The sequence below is a fragment of the Adelges cooleyi genome, unplaced genomic scaffold, assembly GCF_023614345.1.
Source record: "Adelges cooleyi isolate 19-005CV unplaced genomic scaffold, UGA_ACOO_1.1 ACOO_flye_CR_arks_rails_tigmint_CR_PRNA_30, whole genome shotgun sequence".
Taxonomy (NCBI): Eukaryota; Metazoa; Arthropoda; class Insecta; order Hemiptera; family Adelgidae; genus Adelges; species Adelges cooleyi.
Genome location: NW_026095971.1, coordinates 6,471,814 through 6,484,395, shown reverse-complemented (window position 1 = coordinate 6,484,395; position 12,582 = coordinate 6,471,814). Strand labels below are relative to the sequence as shown.

The 12,582-nt window shown below is 27.7% G+C and overlaps 1 protein-coding gene across 1 annotated transcript in view; it reads left to right on the top strand.

Moving 5' to 3' along the window:
* The window catches only part of LOC126838508 (uncharacterized), a 51,403-nt gene extending 39,644 nt beyond the window's left edge, over window positions 1-11,759 (top strand). The window contains exons 4-6 of the mRNA XM_050572999.1: window positions 3,651-3,784; window positions 9,597-9,834; window positions 11,398-11,759. Coding sequence (XP_050428956.1) covers window positions 3,651-3,784; window positions 9,597-9,834; window positions 11,398-11,465 — 440 coding nt within the window. The 3' untranslated portion in view covers window positions 11,466-11,759. The remainder of the gene's footprint in view (window positions 1-3,650; window positions 3,785-9,596; window positions 9,835-11,397) is intronic.
* The last annotated feature ends 823 nt before the right edge of the window (window positions 11,760-12,582 follow it).

Below are 12,582 nucleotides of genomic sequence, written 5' to 3'. Positions count from 1 at the left end.
TTTGCGTTTTTCGAATAAAAATTGATTGACCGATTTTTATCAAGTCGAATCTCGGTCCGGGGTTTGAAAAAGCCACGACCAGAGTGCGAGTGAAAAATATTTTTTTAGGCAGGTCGTTAATGTCAGCTGTGTTTTTTCATCGAAGTGAAGGCTGCTGCTGCCACCGTTGTGTAGATTTTAATCCCGAGCACAAAGTATTTTGGTATCGCCCGGACCAAAAAGAGATCCAAAAAAAACTGCCAAACAGAAAGAAAGAAAAAATACAATACTTATATATACGGATATAAGTATAAATACTCTTTGGTTTGCTTCCTGAAAAAATACAATAATGTTAGTTTGCTGTTGTTTTTTTTTCTTGTTCAAAGCTGTACAAATAAAAACCGTTTACGATTCCTTAACTCGCCTTACATATTATATATATATTTTTTCTACCCAAGTTCACGACGGTAGCGAATCATCGTTGGAAAGTTAATTTAATTTTTTATAACAATAATACACGCGAATGCGTATTATGTCGTTTAAGAAACAAAAACCGTTCTATGGAAAAAAAAATATTTTACGTTCGCCTTAGTATAAAGTATTAAATGTAAAACAGGCGACAGACGTGACATTACTTCGAAAAATACAGAAAATAAAATTCGGCCCAACTTCTATTGCGTTCTTTTTCAAATCCAATGTACTTTTTCATTTATATCCGTAGAATAGTGATCGCGTCTGTTAAATATAATTTTTTTTTCTTTTGTGTCATGTTAAATGACGTGTTTTACAGCTGATGAGAAATCGATTATTATTGGTTTTTTGTTTGTGATAATGCAGTTTCGACATTAGTTAGTGACTTTTTTTTTTACTTTTAAGGTAAAACAACAATCAAGTGGTTGAAAATGAAATCATAATAATAAAAGTTATTTATACCTAGTAGGAACTATTTCGCTTATTTTTTTGTGATAGCAAAATGTCAATAATGACACCTAAATTTCTCTTATATTATAAGTATAAATATATATATTTATATTATAATATTAACTTTTTCTTAAAAACACATAACGATATATTACGAACGCTTGTAATCCTATCATAACTATAACGTGTTGTATTTTATTTTTTAGGTAGTTGTTGAAGTATATAATATTTTAGTTGATTAATATAATATAATATGTACTATACTAAAAAAATCATATATTAATACGTATTATTTAATTATAGTATAAGTACTTGCATTCTATGTTATCTATAAAGTACTAAACGAAGAATGTATATAAATTGTTAAAATATAGAGTATACCTACTATGAAGTCTTTCAGAATTATTGTTATTTATTATTTAAAAATAAAAACACATGACACGTTAAGTAATTTATTCATTTTTTTTTAAATTTGAGCGCAGACGAAATAAATGGAATTCTGAAGTTTTACAAACAAGTTTTTTGTTCTATAACTTTGTAAAAAGTTTCAACTAATAGCACTTTGAAGACATACAAGTATTTTATATTATATTTAAGAAATTAAAAGTTACTATCTTAAAAAAAAATATCAAGAACTCTGAAGAAATAACCGTAAATTTATATAACCAAGTTTTACTGGTCATCCTTTGTTTTAATATAATTTTTTAGGGAAGTGAACAATTAATTTCATATAAAATGCGTGTATTGTAAAATCACAATTTACTTAATATTGCCCAGTCAATAATCAGTATCAAATAATAAGATACTAACTTGTATTATTAAATTCTAAATATCATTTATAATGTAAGGTAATTTTATTTATTTAATTATGCTTTGAGTGATTTACAAGTTATTATTATAAATCATTTTAAGATGTTTTACCTCTATAAAAGCAAAATATCTTATCAATTTATAACAACAAAAAGCCAGTATATTAAGGTTGGGGTAAAGCGAGGACAGGGCAAAAAAATGCATTGATGCGAATCTGTTGATGTTAGAAATACAAACATCGAGAAAAGCATTATAATAAAAATAACTTTCCTAAAAATATATTTATACGATAGTTAAAGTTAAGTACTGTTTATTATAATGTTATAGTTGCCATTGTTTCCTCTTTATCGCAATTAACATCATAATATATTTATATTCAGATACCGATTCATTGTTGTTTCACTCTCAGATAGCAACTTTACAAAATGTTACTACAATAGAAGTGTAATTTTTTCTTCATTGGTAGGTTTTCTAAATAAAAAAATTAAGTTGACTACAGATTTTTAAGTCTAGTTTTAAGTTAACATTATATATGCATTTTTGGGGTATTTAACTCGATTGAAGGGGAAGGATTAAACTTTTTAAATTTTAATATGATTTCTGCAGAATTAGGTATATAGATTAGAGAGATAGAAAAAAAATGCATCATTGTAAAAACAATACCCTCTCTGCTCTGCATCAAAGCTTATTTAATAGTGATTATTTAGGCAAAACAATCAAATTAACTTACAAATATTTAATTAAAAACATTTCTTTTGTTTAAAAATTTACCAACCGATATTTTAATTCTTAAAATTAAAAATGTCAATTTTATAAGTATTATTGACAAAATAAAATAGAATTGGCGTTACACATTTTCTCAACGGCTGCTTCCCTTTTATGAATATTAAAATTTAATGGGGTAAAATGTTTGCCTTTTTAATAATTAATAAATATAACTACACCATCGTTCCGCTTAAGATATTAAAAGTAGAGTGTTTTAATACTTTTATTGCCCATTAATAATTTTTTAATCAAAAAATGTTTTGTTGTCAACTTATACTTTTGTATACATTATATTTTTTTCATAGGAATAAAAATTGTATAGTTTTCTTTAGATAATTATTTAAGGTTTATTGTTTCTCGTACATAGTTTGTAGAACGAACAGCAATTTTAAATATTAAAAACATAAACACCTTAAATTATTTTTATAAATTTCTAAAATAAAACCCAAATCTCTAATTTCTATGAGCATGAGTTATAAGAAAATCGTGCTACTTTATTAAGTTTAAGGTTGGATTTAAAAAAAATACATACATGCCAGTAATATTATAATGTTTGATTTGCTGTAGTAAAAAAAAATAGATTTGAAGATAATATAACTTAGTATTTAGAACTTACTCTCATACTATTTTTCAATAGTATTTGTTTTATTATTGTATATGTTAATTCAAAATGTAGTTCACTAAGTACCTACACTAAAATAATTAAAGAATAAAAATAAAAAAATTAAGTAATGATAAAGGAAAGGAAATTTGTTAAAAGTTGAAACGTGCTAGACGAAGAAATACTAGTGTTTCTAGCGGTGGTTGTGTTTGTGATAATAATGATATTTAGTGTTTACAACATTTTAACTTACATGGCAAAGTTGTTGACACTGTTGGTGACGTATAATACCACTGACCTGTCTCCGATGTCACCGCAACGTTAAAGCTTATAGTTTCCCCGTGAGTTTGTTGTCCCAAAGGGGTTTCTCTTTTGTATCTCTCTTGTTAAAATATTATAATATTGGCCGTCACTCAAAATCGAGTAATTATATAAATATTGACTGAAGATTAATGGGAATTTTACCACCGAAACGTGTGTGGTCGAAAGTCGGTGAACTTAATTTAAAATTTTCCTCAATATTTAGATAGAAAATTGTTAAAAATTGACTAACATTTGCGCGTTTTTTATTTAGATCCACCGATAGGACGACCAGTACTGTCACTGGAGAAACGACATTACACCATTGGTGACAAGTTGAAGGGCAATTGCACATCACCCCCGTCCAGCCCACCTTCTAACGTTACATGGTATCTCAATGATAAATGGGTAAGTAATTGTTAATGTTATGTGTTTACATAATACGGATATTATTATATATTTACTCATGTGACAAAACATAATAATTAAATGAAATATTACAACCCAATAATTATTATGTATACCATTTGATGTTAATCTTTTGTAAATCATTTTAGTATTATTTTTACACAATATTAAAGAGTTTTATTAAAAGAAAATATTACTTTAATACAGTTAAAAACTCATATAAGATCTCCATAGTTAACTGCATGAAATATAGTAAATGAAGTTATATCTTCTATATTATTAAGCGGTTTTAATTATGCTTAAAATGTTGGTATATGTGGTATATAACGTGAGATGAGTGATTGCCGTAGCGCGCTAAAGAAATACTTGGACTATTTTCACTTGCCGCCCATGATAATTAATGAACGTTGGTACGTTAAGAAACTTTTCAAACTGATCATGACTTTTAAATAACTCTGAGGCTTAAAAATATTTCATTCATTATTCGGTTATGCTAAGTATGCTCTCACTAATATACATATATGAAACGGAGTTCCTTAACTGTGAAAAAAATTATCAAGTATATAAATGATAAATGGCATTTAATGGCAAATTACAAAATGTATGTGAAGTTATTTTTTAAATATAACATAATTTCCGTTCATTAAATTTATTTACATAAATCTTGAAAAAATCATACCGGCTCAAACTTAAGCGAATTTTACAAGGCACTATAGTGTGTCTAACGAAAATTTGATCTTTGTAATACATCCTAAGAAATTTTATATTCTTAAATTAAAAAAAAAATTATTAAACTATAGACTACAAATATTTATATATATATATATATATTTTTTTTTTATTAAATGAAAAATTAATAAAGTTATTTTATAAAGTAGGGATTTCTAAACATTTTGATTTGTTGATAACGAATTTTAAATAAATTCTTTTAGAGTTTTTAACGCTTTAAAGTGTAAATAACGGAGGATGGGGTTATGTCATGGAACGAAATATGTTTTTTTATTTGCACGCACTACTCCACCCCATTTATCTTCTCCACTTCCCTCATTTAACTCCAAAAGTAATTTTTTAAACTTGTTATCAACTCGTCAAAATGTTAAAATAATTCAATACTTTTAAAAAGCTCTGTACTTATAGTTAAACAAAAAATTATAATTCTTTTAAAACTTATATTTTGTTATTCCAAAAAATAAAATATTTGAAATCTATGAGTTAAATATTTGTTTAGTAAAAACAGAAATTTTCCTGGGAAATATTATAAAAATCAAATTTTTGTGGATTTAAATAGTATACGAAATGCATATCGTAAGTACGATATGCAATTCGTATATTATTCTGGTGGGCAGTTCAATTTGTTGTGAGCCGGCTTCTTGTTTCTGGTAACATATGTACACCCTCTTGCTCATTCTCCCTTTTCTATAATATTCCTATATTATGACCGTATTATGTCCTGACTTATCTGAAATGCAAAATACTTGTTACCACAGCTCAAATAGTGATACGCTTAAATTTAGAACTTAATTTATGATTTGAATTATTTGTTTTGCGAAAACAATGTTACTTCTGGCAAATCATATCCCATTTTGACCAGTGCCAGTACCTAATATAATACTAAGGGCATACTTGGCCACAATGTAGATATCACTTCTTTAATAGGCTGACTTTTGTAGGAGGAGGCTGGCCCTTTTTACGGTTAGAGTTTTGCTGAGGTAATATATACATATTGATACAAACTATAAATACTGGCCATTGCATTGGGAGTAATTTATTTTGTTCGGTCCTATTTTAATTAGCAAAACTTTTAACTTCATTTAACCCAATCCCATCGAGTGATATAGATGAATGCATAATACTTTTTTAAATGATGTATCGTGTATAATATAATAAAATGATAATATCAAACTATGATTATATAATGATATATTATTAATATTTATTACAAAATGCTAAGAATTATATTTACTATAAAACATAGTAAATTCTTTTTTCAAATAAATATGTTTAAATTGATTATAATATTATGTCCTTAGAAAGATTCTATTCTGGTATATTTTATTGATTCGTAATATTTTTTCTTCTACATTGTTAAATTAAAACAATGTATAAATATATTAGAAATAAGTTTTCAATTAATATTGTGTTAGTTCATAAACTATGATAATATTATGACATACTAATATGTACTGTAATAATAATCATCTAATCTAATCATCATCGTGACCCAAGACATATATATTTTTTTTTTCATCTGGTTGAAATATTTTATTAAAATTTATTTGTTTATTATATTTAGTTCTTATTTTTTAAATCACTTTCTCCATGAAGAAAATATGCTATCAAACGAAAAATTAAGATGTCCCCATTGTATTAAATATAGGTACATGTAATTTATTAGGTACAATGTTTTATATTTTAATTATTATTTAACCCTCAGTGATTTGTAAATCTCAGTGGAACATTTTTCACACTTATTACTTAAAGTATATATATACACGTGTCAAAACATTTCTTCGAAAGAACAAACGACAAGTATTTGCATAAAAATCACTTTTGGTTAAGCATAACCATATAACATACTTACTTAGTATAATTGTGTATAGCGTTTAGTTTTAAGCATGTCGGGGAATTATTTTCTTCTCTTAAAAGTTCTGACATAGAAGATTTTAGTAAAGTCGGTTTTTGACTTTCGAGTTTCGAGTATACCGATGTAAAAATAATAATATTCAAACATTAAAGACGGATAAAATATTGTATTTTTACAATCGTAGGTACCTAATTGGATTTGTTATATTCACACAAAAATAAAGCGGGTCGATTGAAAATTATTACAACAGTAAAATACATTTATTTCATATTTAATTATGGATATTATGTTTATCCTTTATCCTCTCAAATATTTGTGTAACATTTTCTTGCCAAACTTACTAACATACATTTAACCTATTAAAGTAAATTGATTTTGGTTGAATCTAATATACCTGAATGTATATTTTTGGGTAGCCGCTGATTGGTTTGTACACCTTTTTTAGACTTTAGATGTGGACTCATTGTGGTTAGCCACTCTACATAAAATTAATACCCAAATACACTAATGAAATTTAAAAGATGATCTGTGTTTCTATTGGTATTTTTTAGAAACGCCTTTTTATTGAAAATAATAGAGGGTTCGCGCAAAATAAAGACAAAATCCTAAACAAATCTTGAAGAGGTCCTGTAATCGTTAGATGTACTTTTTACCCAGTCCAATATAAATATATAACCATTTTATGATCATAACGTTTTTGCTTTTTGAACATACATAATTTTTAATAATGTGTTCAGTATTATTGAAATTTTGAATAAAAAACATTCAAGCAAACACAACGCAACTATTGCGCTCTATGAGCAGATAAAAACTTTCCGATTTCCATATAATTTCAATTCAATTTTAGTTGTTTGTGAAATCGCAGATACGGTGAACAGATAAACGTTTATTGTAATATATTATTTTATCTTATTTAAACAAATGTTAGAGACCCGCCAACGTTCGGACGCGTTCGACACGTGTTTTCTTCGTATCCCATAAATACAGGTACTTTATCCTTAAATACCGGTTATCTGTAAAATATCATTGCCAAAGGTTTCGACACGGCATACCAGGAATACACGGGATGCACAAAGCTTACTATCTATTAACGTTAAAATGGACGTTATGAATGTTCATCTGAAGTGTGGCAAATTTATTTAGATATAAAAGATCTCATTGCGTTTTGTTATTTTGATTAATCAAATTTCTAAATCCAAAAGTCATAATCTTGTGTTTGTGAAATTTTAATTAAACTAACTAATCTCCATTGGTACCCACAATTTCAAAACATGTACTTATGGATTTGTATGTAATATATTATGTAATAAGTTGTTATATTACCTAATTAATCGTTAAGATAAATGTTTCGTTGAAATACATCTTTAATTAATTAATATATATTTTCTTTATTTACAATCTATACAAAATATGTATAATCAGCAGTCTGATAACAAAGATACAGTGACAATAATGTATGAATAGGAAGGTTCTCAGCAGTGCCACCTGACCAGAATAATATCTTAAATAAAAAATAAATAAATAATTAAATAATCTTGCTACTTATCTACAATAAAAAATAAATTGTACAAATATAATATTTACTGTGATTTTTGTATAAAACCGAATTTCAGGCCAGAATTTTATCCGGATTCCTAAAAATATTAATAATGACACATTGAAATAATAATTGTTAGCGAAATTCCATTAATATAGGAAAGTTGTACTATGATTTTGGCAGATCACGATATTGTACAGATTATTTTCACAGCATTTACGCGTTGTATAGTAGACATATTTTATGACCATGAGTGTCCTTTGGGAAGATACGATGCCTCATACCTAACTGTTCCGTTTTTATAATTTACTTGTATTTTTATATAAATTATAATTTATACAATAATATAACCGTATTTATGTTTCCCATAGGCTCTATATCACACTAGTGTATGATTACAATGTATTCTACTTATCATATTATTATGGTCTTAAAAGGTCGGCTTAGTTTTTATAATGTCCGTTTACGCTTTATTAAACAAAATTATTTATTAGAACTATGAAAATACAGCCCATGTTTTTAGCATGTTTGTAAGCTAATCTATTTTTTATAAATTCTTTAGAAAACATACGGGAAGACATTGGATATGTCTATTTTTGATCCTCCCCACACTCTTACTTTCCGGTAAATAAAATCCAGCTTGAATTTCAATTAATTGTTTTACTCGTATAGTATAAACACTGTTACTAACTTCATTTTTTTTAACTTACGACTCAAAATTAAAATAAAAACCATTAAAAACTGTGTTGTAAGAGAAAACTTACTAATAATATAATAATTGGTCAATAGAAGTGTTTGATTTTTATACTATAGCCAATACGTATATTTTAATAATAGAAAAAGGCAGAGGTTTCAAAATGTGTATCTCTGTGAACTAATCATATATTGTTCATCCACACTTCTGTTTTCGTCAAACTCTTAAGTACTTCTAACCCGAGTAGTGTTTGTTCAAAACAGGTTAATTGTGGCTTGTCCTTATTTTCAGATAATTTGTGTGATACAAATGGTTAGTTTTTAATTTGAATGTTCTAAACTTAATTTCAATTAAGTTTTAACAATTTTTTTTCATTTGGAAAAAAACTACATAAAACTGTTAAACCCCGTAAATGTAATTACGAGTAAAACAATTATTATAAACAAACACATTTAAAATATTATTTACTTAAGATAAATTAAAATAATTAAATCCTCGTTGGACACCCTGCGGATATCATAAACGAAGCTGAAAAACCACTTTCCTTTATAGTTTTTTATTCATTATGATTAATTGTAATGTTAAGTGTGTCCCATTGTTCGATGAGAGTTGACTATGGGATCTTAACGTAGTGTTTTGAAGATCGATAAATCGTCACGAAATTTCGTTAACCAAATGTTTAGCAAAAGTAACTATACATTTAGTTCGTCCGGCTAAATGTTTATTTAAATCAACTATTTATTTAGTCATTCGGCATTCCAACTATAAATTTATTGTGTCCCTATATTAACCATAATTTTAGTTGGTCCAACTCTGAATTTTTTTTTCGTATAGTACGTTAGAAAAGTGCCATAACAATTTGTGTTCAAATAATAACGCTAATATGATTTCGAATAGGTTATGACATAAAATGGTTGTAGAAAAACCGTAGACAATTACTTATGATGTATATATTTTTCTAAGTAAGTCTTATAACAGTCATCCGTCATTATTTCAGATGAATTCAAGTTATGCTCGGTCCTTAGACGACGACCGTGAAAACGGACGTGGACATGGCATGCGGACGACTACTGTCGGATTAGAATTGGAAGTGAACAGCTTTAGGGTTGGCAAAATGCGTATTAGATGTGTGGCTGATTTGTACGGCGTTTTCCAGTCGTCGACAGAAACCGTGTTGGACGAAGAGAAACCCCGGCTAGCGTCTATTTTAAGCACGTTTTCGTCGTCGCCCACAGGTAATTGCAGAAATTACATAAAAAAGAACACTAGAAAAAGTCCTTAAAAAAATCTGCCAAGGTTTTTATACTCGCGCATGGGAGTATATGTGTTTGTGTTCATAGACGACGAAGTTCCGGATGAAAAATGTAGTGTAAAATGGGTTTAAGGGGGATTAAGGGCAGCGGCGACGGCAGCGTATATTCCTCACCCGTGGTTGTAATGTAATGGTCTCCAGTCGTGTAGAAGGCAATTTATTTGCTTGATATGTGTGTGTGTGTGTGTGTATGTACGAGCTAGATCCGCTTCAGTAGTATATATATATATATATATATATATCACACGATCGCAAAATCTACACACACAATACAGTGCAAAAAATATAAAAATAAGCAAACCCAACATTCCTTCATTCCTCCTTGTAATTCTGATCAGAAAAACCTTTTATTTATTATTTGCTTTAATCAAAAATCTCACGGCACGTACGGATGTTTATCATTTTCACTGTCGTTCGCCGCTTTGGTTAGCCTCTAGAATAGTACTACTTCTAATGCCGCTTCGTTTAATAAAAGTTTTTTATATTTTCGTCATCGATCGATTTAAACAGGTGCCAATTTTAGCCAGCTTTTGCTTTACTTTCGCCCTTTTACTGTCTATTGTGTGTATGTTGGTCAAAATCAGTGATCTCTTGGGAATCTAACGCCACTGTCACGCACGTATTAACCGCAAACAGAAATGGAGTACTACACGTTGGCTGGATAGGTAGCTCTGTTTTAGAGGGGGTTCAATACGTCGATGGCTTACCTAAAGTAAACTTCACAAAGTACAAACTGTAATGGATAATACAATTATATATAGATTTATACGTCAAGAGTGTAGTACACAATAAGTAGTGTACATTTTGTATTTAAAGAATGTACCAATAATTTTAACGCATAAGAAAACAATAGATAAATTAACTGACATGAATTATTTATCGAAATACCTATATGACTAAATAAATATTATACTACAACAAGTTACCCATTACCGACAATGATTAATGTGAAGCGGAAAGGGAAAAGTGACCTCTTGTCGCGAGAATCCAAATCGTTAGACAGGCCAAAAACATCGATCAGGGTTGGAAACATATTTAAGAAAAAAAATTGTGTTATCTGCTTAAGGGCTCTTTATTTTATTTTTTGGTTAAGTTTCATTCCTTAAGTATGTAAAATAAAAAACATTTCAAAACTTTAAAGCATTTTTTCTCAAAAAAACCTATTTTTTGAAATTAAATAGAATACAAATAACAAATATAATTCGACTAATTTCCAAGATAAGAGAACGATTCTGGTCTCACAATGTTCAGAATTTGTTAATGCATAATTTGAAATAACCAATAACTCAAAATTGTATTTTTGCATCCCTTTTACCTTGGTATATTGTTCTCAAATTAGTTATAACTTTTATTAATATTAAAATTTTTGTTGTTACACATAGTTTAGACACTTTTTAGACACGGTATAATATACGACTAGGCGTTCGGTATACACATTTTACAAACTTAAACGTGGTTTTAAATAAAAATGTATCTCTTTATTTAGGGGAATCAAAAAAATATCTTCTGTCACTTATGGCTGTTCTACTGGCCAGTATTTGGATAACACGGTAACCGTAATCGAATCAAGAATACTCGGTGTGACTGTATATCCATAGAAAAAAAGAATGGTTCGGTGGACTGTTGACCTTTAACTTTGTATAATTAATATTTAAAAAAAAATTGTTTAAGATAAGTTTGTAAGTATATGTTGTTAATATTTTGAGACTTCGTGGGGAACAAAAATTAATTTCCACGCTTGTTTGTAAAAATTGTACTTTACCATTTGTAGTTATCATAATTATCACTGTTTTGTATAAAATACATATTTAGAGATGTTTGGTTATAATTAATAAATTAATACAATTGTTCGGCTATTTATTAAGTTTTTAATTTCTAAAAGAAATATTTATACTAAGAAAGTAATAATGTTAATTCATAATGTTAATTGTTTCCCATAAAAATATGCTATATGCATTTCTATACCATAATGTTTAACCTTTTTAAATACATATATTATTACATACTTATTATAGTTATTTTAGATCATACTGTTAATGTTGTGTACATAAATAATAAATATTTACCGAACCAAATATTACTGTATTATAATATTCTAGGTATTGCATTTGTTGTTGTTATGCCTCCATCTTACACTCAGCGCAGCGCGGCATATTATATAGGCAATATAGGTACATGTATGTGCACGTTACAAATAATTTAGTTCGCCTGTTAGCGGACGGTTTTCATTAGGTACCTACTTATAATACTTTTTGTCACTAAAGAATGTTGATTAAAAAACAGTCCAATGTAAAATATGTTAAACGTCCAAAGAGGAAAGATTAGATTTATAAGAAGAATTTTTTATTAGAATAATCTATTATTGTCTAAACACTAGTAGATTATTTACCTATGTAAATCTGTTTTTTCCGTTATTAAACAAATGACCGTAAGTATAAGATATATTATGGTTTTATTCCCCGAAGAAAATACTTTATACAGTTTACGGCTATTCGTTTCGAGTAAAACAAATGAAATACACTTTAACTTTTTAATAAAATACATAATAGTAAAGTTGATTTATTTAAATTAGGTTAATTTGTATTCGACCTCGGAAGTTTTCTCTAGTTGTTTTTTACGAGTCTGTATGAAACACAATGTTTACAAACAAATATGAATTGTACATGGAATA